Below are 21,191 nucleotides of genomic sequence, written 5' to 3'. Positions count from 1 at the left end.
CTATAGACATATGGCGTGTTGAGACTGAGCGGCCCATGTTTGTAATTAATAGAAAATGAATAATGCAGTGACACGAAATATATTATTTACACCCTTTCATCTTCGAGAGAGATTCAAAGCATATTTCAGATGCAATTATACTAATTTATTTATAGTGCATAATATTTGCATAATCAAAAAGCCAGCGGAGCACAGATATCCTAGAAGACAGGCTACAGCCAGCTTTAGACATGTCGAGCAAAAATAGCATTTATGCATACAGCCTTATTGTGCACTGCTGCTGCCACGGTGCTGATATGTAATCATGCAGCTACATAGCTGATGAAAGTATATTGTACCAGTTGTTGGCATTATTATCATCATCAGCAATGTAGGTACAGTGTGCATTTTATACATATTCTATTAAAAATCCTCCAGCGTTTGTGGTTAGGTTTAAAATAAAAACGTGTGTTGACTGCCAGCGTCATCAAATGACATCAATGTCATTCACTGACATCATTAAAGCAGCAGCCAAGTTATCTTAAATTTTGGGGTATTATAAAACATCGATTTCTTTATACTTTGTCATTAGATAAATTATTTTACATTACGTGTGTATACACTCGCTGAGACACGATAACCACTGTGTTATCTCAATAATGTCAACAGATGAATGTGAATATATGAATCAGAATAGTAAGACAACTGTAGGAGTGTTTGACTTATCTCAAAATCTCCTTTTTTTTCTTGGCTCTGGATTGAAGCTTATTGACAAACAGCGGTCAGGTTCTGTGGTTTTGGGGGGATATGGCATACTGTTAAAATACAAGAGAAATGTAGACAGGTGCTGTGGCAGACTGTGAAGAATAATGATGGAGATTTTTGATTAATGAGGCAGGTTTTGAAAAATGGACTTTGGTGTTAGCAGTATCAATTTTGGGACAACCAAATTTTGGCTTTGCTTCAGCCTTTCATCTTCCAACTGTCAGCTTGATGGACAATAAGGGGAATAAACAGAGGCTCACAATTTTAAAAAGGCTGACTGTATTTACAGATAATCCTGAAATTAGACGTGAAGCATCTTTTTCATGAAAGTAGTGTTTCACTGACACGTTTTCTGGCACTCGTTTTTAGTAAATGTAAAAAGTGTAAAAGTCTGACTTTGTATCTATGTTGGCTGCGTATTATTCTGTATATAATAACTATCAAAGAGATGATTTTAACACTAGAGGTACTCCAGAATACTCCAGACAACAACAAATCTGCACCACAGAGGCAGCACAACTAATACACTATCAAACACAATCACATCTCATCACGCATAGAACAGATCTTTGACAGTACGTAAGAGCCTAAGGTGCCTGTCTAACATGTCGGCCATGCAGATCCACGCAGTTAGCTGAAGGGGAGGGCCATACAGCGTGGCAGAGCACAGCATGCCCGCTGGTCCCCACAAGACGCTCAAGTGGCCATGCATGATGTCATTAAAAAGGGCCCAACCATGACATTCCTCAGTGGATTATTGGCAAGTTATGGCTGGCTGGTCTGTTATGAAAGGAGGTCGATCAGATCACCGTTAATCTGCAATGACACCATTAATGAAGCCAGTGACACCTTTTGAGTGTGTGTGTGTGTGTGTGTGTCAGCATGTGTGTGTAGAAGGCCAGTTGTGGAATCTCAGACTTTGTTTTGCTTTATACGTAAAACCACAGCCTCACACTCTGACAATTCAGCGGGCAGCTACATTAACATTATGACCTCAATTTATGGAGAAAACTGGCCAAACTTCAATTAACCAGCGTATGTGCAGTTACCTGACAGGAAACACATTTGAACGCTATCATATGTGTCTACATTGAGCCATGGAGACAGGGAGTGGGTGGCATTCTAGTTTCTTGCGTAGAGCACGCTACACACACACACACACACACGCACGCACGCACACACACTCACAGAAACCAGGAATCTGTCCTGCATTGGCAGGGGCTGATGCTGCCATGCGCACGGTGATCTCACCTACCGTTGCCGTGGCGACACCAACCAGAGGGAAAAGCCTTATTGTGTGTGCGCATGCGTGTGTGTATGTGTGTGTGTGTGTGTGTGTGTGCGCTTGTGATTGTGACAGAAGCTTGAGCTGGAGGAAGAGAAGCAGGAGGAGGAGGAGGAGGAGGAGGAGGAGGAGGAGAAGGAGGGCCTGCAGGAATTCACATTGTGCCTGGCTTGTTTAAGGTTTATGCCTCATTCACTTACTACCCTTTATCAGGGGGAATACTGAACCGGCCCTTTCAATTATCAAGGCAATAAATTCGGCATGGCGGTACTGTTAAAATAGCAGGCCAGTACTTTAATAGGGGAAGGGCCAGTATATGGGAAGGAAAAGGGTGTATGTCAATTCATTTGCATAGGCTGTAGAGTGAGACAAAGATAAACAGGAAGGGAAACATGCAGGGCTTCATGGACACATGCTCAAACACTGACCAGCTAACAGACGCACTGGAAGTACGCATCCTGCACACATGAGCTCCACCACTGCTCTTACTCCTCTTTAACAGTCAAAAATAAACTCCCCTTACTACCAGCTGGTATTTGTTGAATTCTATTAGTGATGAAGAGCTAACTCAGACTATAGGGGTCATCTGCTCATCAATGGGTGGCGGTGGCCTGGCTTGCTCCACAGCCATGAATGCACTGAATTCATTACCCCTGGTGCACAGATGGTGTCTGGCTGCCTGTCTCAAGTTCAAGTTCATGTCCAGGAGACACACACACAGAAAGAGAGAGAGAGAGAGAGAGAGAGAGAGAGAGAGAGACATGGCCCAAGCCAGACAGACAGACGTTGTTGACTGAGACACAGCTATTGTTTCCCCCCCACACCACCACCACCACCACCACCCCCTCATCAACATGATGTAGTGGCCTCACTAGCTATCCGGGACGCCTGGGTCAGTTAATCGCAGAGACAAATGCACGGGAAAGTATACACACATGTATACGAAGCCTCTCAGCTCCCATCACAAGACTCAGGAGGATGAAAATAGCTCTGCATTTCTGCTCAGTTAACCTGGATAAAAGTAGTTTGCACTGGAGCTGGCTAATACTGCAGATGATGCTTCATGGTAGCTCTGAATATGACAACTTGTCCTCCTGAAAAAGAAGCCATATATCTAACCACTTTTGCTATTGCAAAACAATCTGGGAGAAGAGCGCAATGAGTAGCAAAAAAATACTGCCATGCAACGCATGTATTAACAAATGGCACCCGTATGACGACTATATTCATATCCTTTGTCTGGCACAGAAATTACCCTGGGCCGATACATATTATAAACCTGCTACTGCACCTGCCATACACAGCACAGAGGCACATGGGGAAAGCACATAAAAACCCTGGGCATGCTCACATAAAATATGCTGATTGCCCATCCAATGAATATGAAAACACCTTCCGCCGTCGCCATGGTTTTGTTACTCAACATATCACGTGACAACAATGGCTGCGGCGCACTGTATGCGTGAGCATGGAAGGAAGGGCACAGCCAAGCACGTAGCCCCCCCATTTACTAAGGAGAAGGAAAAGGGGACTGTCACCACCCATTTCCACACGCATAGTCAAATCACACACGCCTGTATTTATAAATACAAGGATATGGGGAGCTGTGAAATGAATGGCACGGCCTTTCTTTTTCAGCAACATGTTTGTACGGAGAGACACTTTATATACATTTATATATATATAATAGACCTGTACTGTAAAAGCATAGTTTTGGCCACCTCACAGGAGACAATTCAGCTTCATTTATAGAGACACGGGGAAGAATAGAAATGCACCTTTACACCATCAGGTAGATTTAAAATTTGAATGGAAGCTACGTCATCATCACAGGGAGAGAATACAGTTCATTATGTTTAAGGACTCGAGGAAGCAGTGGTTGTCAGTGTTCATAAAAAGCACTAATGTGAGCCAAATTGCTGAGATTTACTCCATCTCCAGAGACAGGCAGTAAAGAGCATGCAAACCGCTGTCAAACCCATACTGCATCTCTCTCTCTCCTCCATGCAGCTCAGGGATACTGAAAGTGTCTGAGAGGAGGAGATGCATGCAAGTGCATATTTGCAGCTGTTTGAGACTCGTGATGACGCTCTCTCTCCTGGTAACAGTGCATCATCTCATTGAATTATATTTCCTATTGACTGGGTGGACTTTTTTTTTTTTACTTGATGCTTTGAAGGATGGACCTACAGGTTTGTAACATGGAAGCCAGTGATATAGTTTATCGTGTGTATACTGACTTAACCTCCTCTAAAAACATGCTGATGGATATAAACTTAAATATGAACATACAAGAGTATATTTTGTTGCAATTTTATTGCTTGAGTGAAGAAATCCTAAAATGAGATTTTAAGAAAAAAATATTTATGCACAAGTTAAGAGAAGCATAGTGGATGTGCTGCTGTGGATATTTTAGTGAATGACGGTGGCTTAGTTACAGATCCTACGTTTTTTCCCTACTCTGAGTTGACATTTAGTGTGGCCCCCAGACTTGAAAACAGTGTACCCTTTCATAAAGCTAGACGACGATTTCAATCGACTTAACTGGGGACAATAAGACTTGTTTTATTCAGCGCTGCTCGGCCCAAATTGTGTTCTCAAATTTTCTTTCGGGTAAACGACCCGGTATTGTATGCCGTCTTTGACAGGGGTCGGGAACAAGAGACACTAGTTTTGTCTGACGGTGTGAGAAAGTCGGCAAGAGACCTTTTCAGCAAAAAGGCGGTGTTGAATTCAGCCACTGTGGCTCTGTTTAACACTGCACTCGGAATAATCCTCTGTTGCAAAATAGCCAAGCCTTCACAGATTTCTGAACATATGCTGAAGTTGAACTATGACTTAATCAGATCATCTGAAATGTGAAAATGAAACATACACACCTTGATTTTTTTTTTCTTTCAGGTATAATGAGTGAAGATGAAATGTATTCTCTAATTGTCATTTAAGTGATCGGGCCTGTTTTAAACACGTGGTCTACGCCGGAAACAACATCATCTGACAGATCCAACAGTCACCTCAGGCTGTGTGTATGAGCTACAAAAAAAATATTAACGATAAAATAAGTGCCACACAGCTGCAAGTGTTAAAAAAAAAATCTTAATGTAAGCGTTAAATGAATTTAAGTTCATCCTAACATGCTGCATATTTTTTAATATCTGTCCTCTGACCTATTAAATTGTGCCACAGTTTTCTGTCGCCTACTAATGCTCTTAACATTTTTTTTTCTTCCAGCAACCTTAATCTCAAATCGCTCTCTGTCCACGGTCAAGTTCAAACACAAACAATGCACCTACATGTCACCTATTCAAATGACCCAGACTTCTTTGTGCAACATTATCTACGGTGTTACTAATTCTCAGGAGAAGAAGCACAACGCCTGGATTCGGGGGGCGCTCAAGTGGGGCCATGCAGGATTACATAGTTGCAGCACATCCCTTTCAAATTCATAAACCCGCATAGTTTTAAGATAATGACCCAAAGTCCTCATTATCAGTACAATTGGCGAGACATTACGCATTCAAAGACCGTTACTACTCCAAGTTTAGGAGCGCTGCGTCGGCTGGGGCTGGGAAACGTCGCCTCTTTCTTTGGGGATGCAGATGAGTCTGGTGCACTTGACGTCTTTTCATGACCCCTGTCGGCCCCCATCCCCCCCTTCCTCCCTCCCAGCCCCTCCAGGCCCTCACGGCGCTGTCTGTCATATTGGGCCGGGGCATGGCATTGCCACTTGCCCCACCGAGCGTGGGAATGGGATCGTCCAGTCGTTCACATCTCCTGCACTGCGGTTAACGGAATCAATTAAGCAGGCCCGACCCCCCCATACACACACACACACACACACACACACACATCTCCCCAATCCCCTCACACACACCCCTCCCTCTTCTGCCACCTCCCTCCTTCTCCTAACCCCACTCCCCACATCTCTCTCTCTCTCCCTCTCTCTCTCTCTCTCTCCATTTTTGTCAGTTCAGTATACGTCCTAATTATTACTGTTTGGGATGCCAGCGCCGTTTCCTGGCCGGACTCGATCATGCTGAAATAAAAAAAGCATGGAGGCGCACACGTGGGTTTCTACACAAGCCCTAAATGTCATTCTTTCATTCCCATGAAATGCTCGAGATGAGCCTACGCTGAAAAATTCATTCAAATTAAATAAAATGTAAAATCATACCTCACGTTAAAGGTTCAAATAGGCTATAAATATTAACATGCAATATCTGGCCTGGAGGGAAGTTCAGTGTGTGTGTGTGTGTGTGTGTGTGTGTGTGTGTGTGTGTGTGTGTGAGAGAGAGAGTGTGTGTAAGTGTTTAAATGTGGAATGAATGAGCGCGCATGCATGTGTGTACAACAATAATACACATTATGCTCTCTGAAAAAGTTATTAATTAAATCAAAGTGCACAAACTGTCCAGGTGAAAATATCAAACTTCAACTTAAAAGTAAATCAAAAATAATTTCAAAATAAAAAATCAGTTTATATAAACAGCAGGCATCTGCAATCTGTGGTCCATGATGGAAAATTGAGTAATATGTCATGAGTCCTCCTCAAGTCCTCGACGAGTCTGGAAGTAGTTTTTACTTTCGGTTATCTAGCTTTATGACGAGCAGAACACTCATACAGCTAGATAACCAAAGATAACAACCCACTTCCCAAATCTTCAGCAATAATCCACATGTACATTTCCTCTTCTTGGTCTCCAAGTTTCCGTCTCTCAGAACTCAAATACATTAGGCAAAAGTCATCAGGATCCTTTTTTCAAGTCACATTGTGCATTATATTCCTCATATTCCCTTTTTGCCATAGAGGGGCCACTATTGCACAGCCCGAACTGTTATACACCCGGTGTAAAAAGGCGGCAATTCTTCTAAAAAATGATATATTTTCCCAATGTTAATGTCATATTCACTTGACATCAACCAATATTACTGAGTTGAAGCAGGCCTTGAAAATCGCGGGTAAGGTGCAGTCATCCTTGCACAGGGGCCCTAATTTGCAATGCAAATAGCTCCAATCCCACAAAAGGCTCTTTCGCCTCTATTAAGTCGTTGTGGCAGTAGCAATAGATATCCTGTGAGGCCGGCGGAGAAGAAACACGGTAGAGACGGGGGGAAATCCGGTTTCCTGTGGAAAGTGCAATAACGGCACAGGGAATTACGACGCAAATGTTTCGGATTATAAAGACAGGAGCTTTCTCTTTGGCCAAAAGAGTGTCAAGTTGTCCTTTCACATCCAGCATGTACTTAAAGGAGAGATAAAGCCGGTGACTCTGAGCCAGAGGGTCCGTTCTGCAGGTTGCATGGTCGGTCGGTCTGAAAAGAGTGGGGGAATAAGGGCCATCCCCAAACGATAGGGGGGCTGGGGGTGGCCAAAATATGGACCAACCCCGGTGAGGTCAAAGGCCTCGGACCACGACAATGTAACTGCGATGATGTCATGAAAAAAAAAAATCGCAAATGCACCCTCCTATCCATGCACAATCTCCATCCATTACACAGAGCGCGCTGGAATAAGTCCGCCTTGCATCGAGCACTCGTCTGCACGCCTTCTCTCACACAGGGATGGAAAATGGATGACAGGGAAACCATATGTTTTTTTTTCTTTTCTTTTTTTTTTTTTTGCACAGAATGACAGCGATGATTCAACTGCTTTTAATAGAAGATGCGATCAGATTTAGCACCCATTAAACAATAAAAAAAAGAAAATGATACAACTCAATGAAGAGAGAGCATCCTGGAGCTGCCTGAGCGCCAGCGTCTTCTGTCTTTCCAATGTAGGCTGTATTTTCTATTCGCAATAACACGCTGCTCGCTCGCTCATATCTCTCCTTCTCACATACGAGGAGCCGCAGCAGGAGCTCAGCTGCTCTCACGTACTCGGGTTTTGCGTCGAAATCCTTACTAGCCCCGTGTGTGTGTGTGTGTGTTTTTCTTTTTCTTTTTGTCATCGTCGCATCCGAACCGTATAGACCACAATGATATTCATGCTGGCGAAGTCGCCTCACGCGAAAAAAAATAAAAAAAATAAAGCCCAAGCGCTTTCACACCGTGTCCGCGTGTCAACCCCGCTCACTTTTCCCACAGAAATGTAAGTAGTTAACCGATAGCTCAGCACAAATGGGTCAATATATAGGATCTTTGTAACTGAGTCAACAATAACAGGCAGTGGAACATGTGATGGATCATGCGCAGGAGCATGCGACTGCAGGTTACCGAGTCAGTACCTTGTGCACAAGTTTGATTTTTCTGTTCGGACCATAAAACACTTCCCGTTCAGAGAGAGAGAGAGAGAGGGAGAGAGGGGGGAGGAAAAGTTAGCCTCTGACAGTAATCCACTCAATTCATGTGTGTCTGCATGTGTGTGTGTGTGTGACAGAGGAAGGGAACAATCAGGTGGTGACAAACTAACACCGTATTATTTGTGGATGGCATCATCAGCTTTTTTTTCCTTATTCTTCTTCAGGTGTCTCATTCACTTGCAGCTACAGTTTTACATTTGCTTCTCAAGTTTACTCTGGTTTCGTCGGTGGGAGGGGCAAAGCAGAGGTGTTTTAATGAGCAAATATGAGTCACAAGGCCTGTGCATTTCATTAAGGACTTACTATAAACAGCACCCTTAAATGTTCACTCACAGCTACTGCACTCTGAGTCTATGTTTTCTGTCAGCCCCTTTCTGAATAAGATATTCCACCTGCGACACATGACACAAGCCATAGCAGTCTGGATTTGTCCAAATGTCACTCGTATCATGGAAAATACTCCAAATTCACTAATTTACGCACGTGTTGTTCCTCTTTATTTCTCTGCATCGTCACATTTCCCACGTTCACAATCAATCTGTTCCCCTGATTTGGATCTGATGAATGATTAACGTAAGGCCAACTTGATATCATTAAGATGAACATTGCAACGCACACCTCATTAGGGTAAAGGAGGCTTCAGAATAGGCCTCCCACACAGAGGCCACGCTTTAATCACAGCACACCATTTTTTTTTTTAAACTTACAACCTGCTGATCCCCTTGAAATGATAATAAGGTGTATTTCCGTAAAGGTTAACGATACAGTGCTGAGAAGCCAAAAATATAAAAAGGGCAGAATTCTGTTCGTATTATCAGCTGAATTATTTGAACAAACGAGGCTTTCGTGCGTAATTACGCCTGGATAAACAACACAATGAACGCTTTGTTTTCAAGACATTGTGTGACGATTAAGGTGACGTTCATTCAATATGAAGCGAACTTTTTACTTTTGTGTCAGCACAACATTTCAACTCGTTTGATGAAGATAAAAAAAATATCCTGCAATATTTTAGGTCTGACGTGTCGTTATGCGTAAATGTGTCCATTTTTTATTATTTCTCTGAAATCAGCTCAAACACCTCGCTCCCGAAGTCACATTTCTCACAGTGTATCGAGTACACGCTCACTGAAGACAGCATCTTCACCGATATTAAAAATCTGCCTCATGTCAGCCTGATAATAACGATTATTTCAGGCAAGATCAGTTTTAACGAGGTGTTCTGTTTTCAAAAAGTAGAGCATCGGAAGCAGATAAACCAGAGACGCATCTGCTTTCAGGAACACAGCCGAATAAACTCCAAAGTGAACTTGATTGCAGGAGGCAGAATATAACGAGAGAAGCCGGCCATAAAGTGCACAATATTAACGTAGTCAGTATTCGTATATATCATACAGCTGAGGCCGACTTTACCAAGTCATTTGGAGTTTATAGGTTCTTATAGGTGCCAGAGAAGTCTTATCAGTGCGCCCTAATTCCAAAGTGTGAGAGGAAACATTCACAGTCACAAACTTCACATTCCCTTCTAAATACATACAATCTCACCACAAATCATCTGTCCTTATCAACTCTTAACAAAACATCTACAAATGCTTTTATATTTCCTATCGATAACCGTATATTTCACTTTTGCGCACAAGGGAAACCTTTACGCACACGATTGCCTCTACGCAGCTTATTAAATCAGCCACAAAAGTTGCACTTACTTCCTAAAGGTGAGTCAAATCACTGCAGCCGACCAGAGAGCGTCCCAGGCAGGAGAAGAACAACGCTGTTCGGTTTGGTCCGTGTGTACCGTGATGTGGTATATTTTCCCCTCAAATATCCCAGCCGTATTATTTGGTGGGGGGGCATCACTTTAAAATTGCCGCTAACACTCAGTAGCCTGCATTAGGCGTGCTTCAGCTGCTCTGTGCAAAGCATGAGCATATCCCAAGCACATGATAGACGAAGAGAAGGAGAAGGAGGGAGGGATGGGGAGAGGGAGAGAGACAACTTTCCCATAACGTCTACAAGCACCAAATAGAAAAGTGCATGCACAGTTGAGCTCTCAGAGTGTGCAAGTTTTTTTTTTTTTTTTTTTTTTTTTCTCCCTGTTGGTGGTGGGGTGGGATGAGGAGGGAGGGGGTGATGATGATGATGAGGAGGAGGGAGGGGTGGAGGAGAGGAGGGGATGTAAAGTCCATCCTTCTGTGTGAGGAGAGGACGTGCTCTGAAATTCAAACAAGTTCCCTCGGTTCTTTTGTTGCACGCACGAACTGAGGCAGCATTGTTCGCGGTTTGGCGTGGACCTCTCCCTCCTTTTCCCCTGACCAGGTTACGAAGTGAGCCTCGCAGTTGGGTGGTAATGAATTTGCTGCAGGCGCTTCGCTAACACGCTTTGACAAACGGAACGCATTTACCGGTTTTTCAGGACAGTGGGGAAATGATTTGCTATATGCAATTCCCAAACAAAGTCTAGAATCAGGTCTATAATAAAAAAGAAAAGGGAGGAAAAAAAAATACATCACTTTAAACTTCACTCAGAGGGGTTTGATTGGATCTGTGTGTACAGCACAGGCCTATACTGGACTTATGAATTCACCTTGCTCCCAGTAGCCTAATAAGAGGTAATCTTATAAGACTCACACATAAGCGCGTGTGCTCCCTCCCAAAGTGGACACACACACACACACACACACACACACACACACACACACACTGTAACACACAGTCTGGAGAGAGAAGGGGAAAGAAAGAAAGATAAGAGAAATCTTTCACACACTAAAAAAAAGTTAGAACGAGGTGACCTACTTGTCACCAGTACCCTGTGTCTTCAGCTAATTCTCCTGGTGATGACATATTTTTTTTTTTTTTTTTTTTTTTTTTTTGGTTTTTGTGAATATATTATAAAGCTCGACTTTTTTTTCCTGCAAAAACGAGTTGGAGCGCTTGACTCTGCAAGAACACACCACTCCTCTCTGTCTTTGGTGCAGAAGCGTCAGGCTACACCTGCTCTATTATTTGAACAATTTTCAGATATTATTATTAAAAAGGAAAAAAAAAATCCCAAATGTTATTTTACTTAATGTCTTAGAAAGAAATAAAAAAACAAATCAAGTGTCATAAAATCATCATGTGACTGAAGAGACAGCAAACTGGGAACGCAAAGCATCCTTTCTTACATTACTAGCCCCCCCTCCCTTTGCCTAATTGCAGGCGTATCCATTAGATTCAACCGGATTCACGTTTTAGTTTAACAGCGAGGGCACGTTCAATGACGTAGACAAGCATATCAGCTACGTGCAGCCATATTTAAATACATCAAGGCAATTAGCGCATCAAAATATGCAAATCCCGCTTACTACATAGTCCGCCCGGCTGCAGTCGGAGTAATTCCCCCCCAGCCAGTTCTTGGGTGTTTGATTGCCGTTTTGAAAGCCAACATAGTCTTGTTTGTTTTTCCAAGAGGCTTCGTTAACGTGAACGGGACAGAAGGGGAGACATGAAGAGAAGGGGAACCGTGGCTCCTGCGTGGAAAGCCGCCCATGCGTAATGAGACGACCCGCTCCGCCATTCTCAATTCTCCGACGCCGTTGGCTCTGGTGTGCGTATTATTTTTAATATTGATGCATATTCAGTGGATAGATTTGCATTCCATACTTAACGCTCAGTGTTTATCTTGACATGCCTTTGCGTTTACGCAGGTGTTTTGCGTCTTATAGCGATGACATTCATCACCTAAAATCTCAGACTTCATATTCATATTGTAGGTTAATATCATATTTGCAGCAGTGGAGCGACATCGGCGGCACTGTGGTCTTAAGAGCTTAGATATTTAAAAAAAACTAAAATCTGAATGATGTAAATCGCCGTAAGCCTTTGAATACTCAAATGCAGCATGCATGAACAAAGAGCTCTGTGGTGGGCAAACAATAGAGCTGATTCAGAGGTAACACTGAGGAGGTGATACTTTAAGATCGACACGAGCTGTGGGCTCATAAGGAGAGAATGACACGGCTTGTGCGGAAACTAATAACCAAAAAAAAAAAAAAGTTTGTAAGAAATCCAGTGACGCAGCGCTGACATTTAGGCTACAATTGCTCAGGCTGTCTCCTCGGCGTCCGTGAACGCGCACAGTGGTGCCAGGGCGGAGCGCGCGCCTGCAAGTGCAGCTGCTCTTTAGAGAAATACATCTACAATAATCAAATAATATGAAACAGAAGACAGACATTTCCGTTTAAGCACTTTTACTTTGTCTTTTGTTCCCCCTCCTCCTCCTCCTCGTTTACACTTGCTGCATCGTTCACAGAGAAATCTTCACTCATGCGTTTTTAACTTACCTCCAATTAACAAAATCCAGTGGTGCCGCAGCTCTGAGTCGATGCTTGGTTACATTCGACGTTTTCTATCAAGTTGATGGGACGATTTTTTTTTTCTTTCCCAGGAGGGCAAACTTTCTGCTATCAGCCAAAGCAGATCCAGTCCCTATAGGCTACTCCCCTCGTCATTGAACCTTGCTCTTAAACTGCTCGTGGCTCAACACCACTGGTCAGGCTGGCTCCACGTAAAGATATTCAAAGCCACAGGAGTCCCTTACCCCACCTATGCTGGGCTCCTCACTCTAAAAAAAAAGAAGAAGAAGAAAAAAGTAATATTTACGCATTACTTGTTCTGGAATATTAGAATGTTACGTTACTTATAGGTTGCCCAATGGGAGCTGTGATAGTCTGCTCATCATCTTCTGCTGTGTTGCCCACGTTTCTATGACTTATCTTCCAAAATGTAAAGGACACACACACACACACCTTTAAAAAAGAAAAATAAGCAAGCTCGTAAATGATGATCAGAGTGCTAAAGGGTGTGTGGTGTTTTTGTTACAGACGAATCAAACTAATTCTTCCAGTGAGATGTCGTTTTTTTCTTTGCTTTTTAATGATGTGTACGTGAGTTTTAATAGGAAGGGCTCCGGAAAGGTTTTGGTTTGTAAGATGATTTAATAAAACTAATGTAAGCTCTTTTTATTGGTGGGTTTAATCTCACCAAAAAAAAAAAAAAAAAAAAAAAAAAAAAAAAGAAGAAGCATCTTTGCGTAATTAGTCAGCATCACTTCTTTCTTGGAAAGGTTTCCAAATCACATGACGTCTGTCACTTTATCTTTTAAAACAACTGCGTGTGTGCTCCTGAACACAGACTGTGGAGTTTGTAATGAAGGCTGAGGAGGCTGAGCAAGCGCGCTGTTCACTCATCCTCATTTGAATCTTTGTGTAGGAGAGACAGAATTTATGGACTCGGGGCTTTTCTCTCTGCTCTTGTTAATTAAACCTTTTGCTTGTGTTTCATTTAACGACCTTTTTTGTCACAATAGAGCCACCAGGCCGCGTGTTCGAGTCCAAAGAAAAAAGCATCAGGTTCACAGATTCCAGACAGATGAGATGAGGTGGTTTAAAAAAAAACAGGGACGAATGAAATAAAAATCATTTGTTTTTTATTCATATTTTTAGATCTAGATCAAAATGCTCTCATGTGGAGATAATCCAAACATTTACCAGCAGATTTAATCAAACATTTCACTGAAAAACGAGTCATGTAAAATAAACGTGGAGCGTGTTTTTTTTTTCTTCAGAAATAGTGAGTGAGACAAATGTCAGATATTAAAAATAAATTAATTACATTCTGCCAGTTTTAGGCCAGACGTCAGACTTCGGTGCAGTTTGAAATAGACACGTACAGTCGAGCTTCGTCTGTCACTGGAAACGTTTTTGAAAGTGGAGAAATGAAACACCTCCAAGTTCACCAAGTTATTTGTGAATAGTGAACCTGGTAGTTGTGAAGATGTGAAGCGTCCTCTGCACCGTGCGTCTGTCCTTTAAGGAGACAGACAAGTCCAGAGCATGCATGTGCAGGAAGAGTTGCCATTGTTTTATATTATTATTATTATCATTATAATAATAATAATAATAATTATTATTATTATTATTATTACATCACTGTTGTTTTGACTTTCACTAGACAGTCTCCATCTTTTTACAATCGGATCTTAAACTGTAACAGATTCAAATGAACAGGGAGCATTACTCTACCTCACTCTGACACTAACCATGAGAAATGTCCGTGCTGCTGATTAGATGAGTACACCGGCTTATTTGTGTCTGTTCGATCTACATGGATGGATTTGGAAAACTGGGGGGGGTGAGGATGAGGAGGGGAGGAGGAGTGTGTGTGGGGGTGTGTGTGTGTGTGAAGGTTAGGGGTGGAGGGATGGAGGATGGAGGATGATGCAGGAGGAGGGAGGGAGGGGAGATGGGTGGGTGTTCGACTAGACGACTAAGTGCTGACATCTAGTGGTGATTTCTGAGAATGTCGGTGATGGGAGCCACTGTCACTGGAGTGTGTGCGCACACACCTGCTTGGCCCCGCCACTTCACCTATACGTCTAATGACGCAGATGATCAAATTTCATACACGGTGCATGCATGTGCACGAGCTTATATTAAAAAAAAAACACCTTTTTTTGTCGAAGTCTAAATGGCCACACAGCTCACTTTGACATGTCTGAACACATCCGACAAAATCCGCCAATTACAGCCTGAATTGGAGCATATTTATAAAAGGCATGCACTTCCGTTACTTAAAGGTTGTCTTTAGGCTTTTACTAAATTTAAATATGCCGTATTATATCTTTTATTTGCATTAAAATGCATATTTTCTGCCCGTTCTTTCATATTTTCACGCATTTTCTGACCTCCCTCTCTGTGTTTATTGGAGTTTAACATGAGATGGATCAGACATAACCTGTTTGCCACCTCAAGCGGGGGACGTGTCTCACATCAGTCTGACCTTTTTAGAGAAACTGCGAGAACTGTTGATGATTTCTGACGTCTGATAAATGATATTGTGCCTTCAGAGCGTCTTCAACACTGGCTGCTAAAATGAACCCTTGTGATTCACAGAAACGGGTGTAAAGTCATGAAACAGTGGAGGGATTTCATGGAGTGCGGCCTAATTACAACCTGCGAAAACGCGTCATAGTAAGCCAACACCAGTGTGAGAGGATTCATACGCTGCAGGAGAAAAAATACCATCAACTGTAAATGTTTGAGACACACAGATCCTCATCTGGATGTTGCAGTAACACAGTAAATGAAATCTACAGTCATATAAAGTAACTTTTGAATGCGATAAATCATAAATGATATTATTCTCATTATATTAAAGCGTTTATAGAGAATAATTATAAAATGCTCCACACTGTGAAAGGTTTGGGATTTCGTTGTGTTCGATTTTTGCGCACAGTCAGGTTAACAGTCGTGATGATGATGATGAAGGTGCGTTACATTACGCGTGAGATTATAAGGAAAAATCAGCCAACATACTCATTTCATTCAAGTTTTTTAAAATTTTCTTTCTGACTTTGCGTCTTTTAAAAGTAAAAGAATCGACTCCAGTCTTTAGAGTGCGATACCACATATGTTCATGAGTGTTCATTCATTTTTTCGCAGAGAAAACTGGAGTTTAATTGTTTAATTGTGATATTTTGACAGAACGACTTTTTGCTTTTTGTCTCGTTTTTTTTTTATTAAAAGAATTTAAAAAAACAGATGTACAATAAAATGATAAAAACGAGTGCTTACATTTATTTTATACATGTCAGTAAACGGATCATGACACAGTTTTTTCCCCTTTTAAAATCATTTCATGTAACTGACGGGGCTGATTCATTTAAAGGTTAAAATCATTTCATGTAACTGACGGGGCTGATTCATTTAAAGGTGACGTGTGTTTCTAAATATGTTTGAGTGGAAGGCGTAAACCAGATTCAGACGAGATAAATAACTCATATATATATAAATAAATAAATCATATATATAATAGCACAAATCATTTAAAATGAAGTTGATAAATGTTGGATAGCGTACAGTGGGGAAACAGGACAGGTACGTAGAGCTCGCTATCGGATTTCACCCTGAAGGTTTCTCTAAGGAAGCATCTGTTTTAGTTTAACCTGCCTGTTTTTATGCTTCTCCTCTGGAAGTGACCAGAGGTGCGTTTAAGGGAACATTTGATCATTTCTAAAAAAACATCCAAACGCGAAACACACAAAGGCCTCCAGAGAGAAATGTGTGTAATCTTTGAGAAGGAGTGTTTGCATGTTCCACAACGTGCTGCAATCACACAATCACCTCTTATTAAATGTAACTGTTGTTTATTGATTATTGTATTTTCAGAAAGTCAGGAATGCGTCAGCCATTTAAATGTAACACGCAGTTGTGCACAGCTCTTTCTGTGCGTCAGACACCCCCACCTGATTGTTAGGAAGGAGCCAGAAAAAAGGAAAGATTTTTACTGAATGAGCTCTTTCTTCCTCTTTCTTGCTTTTCTCTCTTTTCTTCCATCTTCTTCTTCTTCTTTTATTCAGTCCTGGAGTATGGGCCTAGACCATTTGTGTGTGTGTGTGTGTGTGTGTGTGTGTGTGTGTGTGTGTGTGTGTGTGTGTGTGTGTGTGTGTCTGTTGGGAACATTTCTCACATCTTTCTGATTTGTAGGAGCAGATCACTGTGTTTGCATTGTTTATGAACATGTGACTATAATGGTCTATATACTGTGTGTAGCATGAGCCACTGTAATGTTAAGTAAGATAAACTTTGGCTTTGAATGTCAAATAAATGTCGTCAGTATGAATATTTCTGTTAAGATGCCACATTTTTTGTAAATGTATATGGAAGCAAATGTGCAAACGATGCCGCTGTCATTATTTCAATGTCATATCATTTATATTGTCTTAAAGTGAAGCTGCTGCTGCTGCTGCTGCTGTAGTACCATGCACTGACTTCCATGTATGAAGGTAACTTTTTTTAAAGAGAGATGCATGCAGAAACAAGTCAAACACAATGAAATCACACCAAGTCACATCAGGATAACTAAGAAAGCCAGTAACTTTACTGAAATCTCTGCAAAATACAAATAGCCTTTCCCTCCAGCAGAGGAGACTTTTATTTCATCCCCATACGTTTTCACTACATACAGCTGAATCAAGTCCCTTGAGTTACAGAGATGTGGATTTAATTTAATACCATCTTAGTCTCAAGTGGCGACAAAGGCCAGCTTATGCCGCTGAAAGCCGCTCTTGCGTTCCAGAAAACATTAGTTCCAAACCTCCCCCATTTTCAGGTTTATACAAGCTACATTTGATACTACAGACTGACTTTTTTTTTTTTGAAGCATTGTAACATATTAATTTTTTTTTTTTAATTCCTTTTTTCAGCTTTTGAATACAACTTAAATAAACCACAAACACGGTGGAGCAACAAAGAATCCCACCTGAATATAGGGACCTTAAGCAATGGTATTACATGGTTATTACACATGGCTGTACAGTTGTATGGTCTCCCCTTTTTCACTGCAAGTGACTTTATCAAAACATCAGCTGAGGTACTGCTTGGGTCAATTTTGAGGTACCAACATTTAGTCTATTAATAATAATGACAAAGAACAACTGATCAACAGGTGATGAAAAAAAAAGAATGGCTTCAAATTGAACAAACACAAAAAGAAAAAAAAAACAAAAGAAAAAAAAAATAATAATAAAGACAAGTTTTCTTCATGTCTTTGGTTAAAATGATCGTCAAAACTACAGCACTGTAATTAACCATGAGAACACGTTGGCATTATATTTGTAGCGCGGCAATAAGTGTGTAATGTGTTTCGATCAAGTGGACAGCAAGCATGCATTTCACATGATCAGGCCTGAATTATTCTGTTGACTGAAATGACAAACTGTAAAAACCTTTTCAATGCAATGCACAGGGGAGGGGACAAAACAGGTACATTATTGTGGTTTGTATCGACAATGCAGCTTGATGTCCAACGCTACATTTGACTGACTGAAATTGAAATGTGAAACCGATTGTACATTTGAGCAAATTCTTTTATTGTTTTGTTTCAATGCTTGCAAAAACCATAAATGAATGTGAAAATAAAAGTTGAGTTTACAACACAGAAATGCCACTGGCTTTGGTTTCTCCACACTTATGCTGCCTGAAACATCATGTTTTATTTTGTTTTATTTATTTTTTTCTCAACCTTTTTTGTATTGAATTTTAAAAAAAGAGAAGAACACCATTATAGAGGCTCTGCCCCTGTTTGACTACACAGACTGTATACAGTAACAACATAGTGAACCTGCATGAAATATGCACATAGAAATATCATAACACTTAAGTGACAGCAGATACGGGAGTGGGAGGCAGAGAGATATGTGGCTAGTTTCATTGTTTTAAAAAAGAGAAAAAATCAAAACAGCTATTTATTTCAAATAAACAATTGTGCTTCGTTCATACCAGCATGATCAATCTGTCCTCGTGTTGTCTGACGCTGAGCTGTCAGTGACATGTGGTAAATGATGTGGAGTCCTGTTTTGAAGAGTGGAACATGAGGAGTCACAGGATGACACGGGCTTAAATTAAGTTTTGTAAATGATCGGGGAATAATTACTCACAATGCGCTTTTGGAAAATTCTATTACGTAAAAATATGATTCAAAAGAAAATTTTTACAGATTGTGTCTGGGGCTTGTGCGACGTCTCGAGCACAAGCTAGGATTGTGGTGACGATTTGAGAGATGGCAGATGATGTAAAAAAAAAACATGTTTTATGAGATTAACTATATTAAATTAGATAATTAGGCTTTTAAGAATGAAATATCCCATGCATTAAAAAATGCATCTAGACATGGATTGAGGGTCGGTCATATTTTCTCATCAGTATGACAATCATGTACATCATGTGTCAACATTGATTTCTGTGTCATCCTCAGTTCCAGTCTCTTGACATTTTCCACTAACAGGTTGTCGTTTTTTTTTCAGCATTCAGGCCTGTCTTCCCTCCGTCACACAAACCCTGGCAATGCTTTCCAGCTGGTTTTTAAGGTTAGACTAAATACACCCCTGAACAGCACTGTTCAGGGCTCAAAATGAAACAAACCAGACAACATGTGCAACTGCACATAAAAACTCCACTAAGAAAACCAACAAAAAAAATCATTAGTATATATATTTATATATTAGAAAGCTATACACAAGCATGTTAATTTCACAGATTTTTTTTTTTTAAAGATTCTTAATATTACCATTATTATATATAATTAGAAATGCACGTTTAAAAACAAACCTCTACAAAGATAAAACAGTTCAGCAAAGCATCGGATCTGTCTGTTTTTCATGGCTTAGGGCGTCAGAGCCCTGTCATTTCCCCCATCTGGGTGAACTATCCATCTCTTATTAGCAAAGCTATCAAAAAACACATTCTGGCTTATAGAAACTACAAAAAGCCACAAAAATGCTTTGCATTGTATTCCTTTCATATGAAAATATAAGCAAGTGTATCGTACAATTGTTTTTTATTTTTCCTTTTTTTTCTCTTTTTCGTTTATTAACACTGAATATTAATACTAGATCCAGAGTTTTCTTGATTATACTAACGTAGCTCTTAGATCAAAGGGTGGTCCTCGCTCGGCTCCGGTCTTTTAAGGGGAGCGCTAAAATCACCAATCAAGGTTCCACACGTCTAGCATTGGGTCTGCCTGTTTTACCTGTACAATCCTTCAAATGTTGCATAATAGCTTTTTCATTTAGTGAGTAAATAAATCTTGTAATGTCTGGCAACCTTTTGACCCCTGCCCCCTTCCCCCCTTGACCCTCTATTTACATAAATACGTTGAACCTGCAACATGACATCATCTAATGTTAACACACATTTTTGCAAGGGAGAACTGCAGAGAAGGTATATAGCAATGAAACTGACACTGTACACATGTATTGTCTGTCCAACTCAAGTGCTAAGGTGTTTTCCACTGGACACACTCACTCTCATGTTAATGTTTTTTTTTTGTTTTTTCTTTCTTTTTTTTTTGTCTCTAGTCACTGATATATCGCTGAGGCAAAGTGTAAGTACGTTTTATGAAACAGAGTACCTGACTATTTTTTTTTTGTTTATTTGTTGATATGCATATATGTACACATACACACACGTGTAGAGATATATGCATACGTGATTCTTTTTATCCACACACAATACAATTTATGCATAGTTCCCCAACAAAAATACCCCCAGATCCCGTCCCAACCAACACCCACCCTCCCAAACCCCCATAACAACACCCCACTGGTTTATATAATGTCAATATGTATAGCACACGCACACTCAGCAAAAAGAAAATAAAATAAAAAAGGAAAAAGAAATTACAAACATATTTTTGGAAAAGGGCTGTCCCTTTTCTTTCCTTCAGCGTTAAAGAGATAAAAGGAGAGAGGCCATGGGGTTGGGTGGTGAGTGACTCGTGATATCGAGTGAGAGGAGGAAAAAGGAGGGAGTTGACTTGGGGGGGGCATCGTAACGCTGCGTTGTCGGGGGCTCAGGGCAACTCGGGGCACTGCCGGGGAGAGGACAGAGCTATCATGTCGCCCATCCTTCTGACAGGCGCACCCGTTTGATGGAGGGGCTCTCGCGCTCATCCAGGGCGGGCCGGGCCAGTCCCAGAGGTGAGTGGAACTCATTCCTGTGCTCATCACGGTCGCTGCCCTCGTGGGAACTGCTACAACTGCTCAGGCTATCAACGGGGGAGCGTCCCGAGTCCTGGCGGGACGAGGGGTTCTGGGGAGTTGGTACCCCGCCACCGTAGCCCCCCGGTGTGCTGCTGGTGCGATCTCTAGGAGGAGAAACAGGTTCGGACTTGATGTGCAGGCTTTGAGCAGAGGGCAGGGAGAGATTTGAACCCTGACATAAGTGAGAGCTAGAGCAATTTCTGTAGGAGGGAAAGGAAACGCAGGGGGTTACAGAATTACAGAGCAAGAATCGAGGTGATCTTTAAGTCAGTCCGTCATACGC

At 41.3% G+C, this 21,191-nt stretch overlaps 1 protein-coding gene and 2 long non-coding RNA genes across 11 annotated transcripts in view; 1 reads left to right on the top strand and 2 right to left on the bottom strand.

Annotated features, from left to right (window-relative positions):
* Positions 1 to 14,252, bottom strand: part of LOC104926806 (uncharacterized) — a 40,998-nt gene extending 26,746 nt beyond the window's left edge. Inside the window, exon 1 of one of the 2 annotated variants that reach the window (XR_002042970.2) lies at positions 12,651 to 14,252. This is a non-coding gene — a long non-coding RNA (uncharacterized LOC104926806). Of the gene's footprint in view, positions 1 to 10,034; positions 10,405 to 12,650 lie in introns of those variants that run through there. The other variant, XR_797236.3, reaches the window with a different exon arrangement.
* Positions 14,253 to 15,895: 1,643 nt separating this feature from the next.
* Positions 15,896 to 20,325, top strand: LOC113745622 (uncharacterized). Its single transcript, XR_003462260.1, has 2 exons — positions 15,896 to 16,035; positions 16,080 to 20,325. It is a non-coding gene; the product is annotated as an uncharacterized LOC113745622 (long non-coding RNA).
* The window catches only part of mef2cb (myocyte enhancer factor 2cb), a 71,527-nt gene continuing 68,553 nt past the window's right edge, over positions 18,218 to 21,191 (bottom strand). For 6 of the 8 annotated variants that reach the window (XM_019275952.2, XM_019275955.2, XM_019275957.2 and 3 more), the window contains one exon: positions 18,582 to 21,108. In XM_019275952.2, the coding sequence (XP_019131497.1) occupies positions 20,760 to 21,108 (349 nt within the window). In that variant the 3' untranslated portion in view covers positions 18,582 to 20,759. Of the gene's footprint in view, positions 21,109 to 21,191 lie in introns of all 8 variants that reach the window. The other 2 variants (XM_019275956.2, XM_010740747.3) reach the window with 1 other exon arrangement.

The sequence above is a fragment of the Larimichthys crocea genome, chromosome III (assembly GCF_000972845.2).
Source record: "Larimichthys crocea isolate SSNF chromosome III, L_crocea_2.0, whole genome shotgun sequence".
In the NCBI taxonomy this organism is placed as follows: Eukaryota; Metazoa; Chordata; class Actinopteri; family Sciaenidae; genus Larimichthys; species Larimichthys crocea.
The sequence above is the reverse complement of the archived record's forward strand: the minus strand, read 5'-3'. Positions and strand labels throughout refer to the sequence as shown.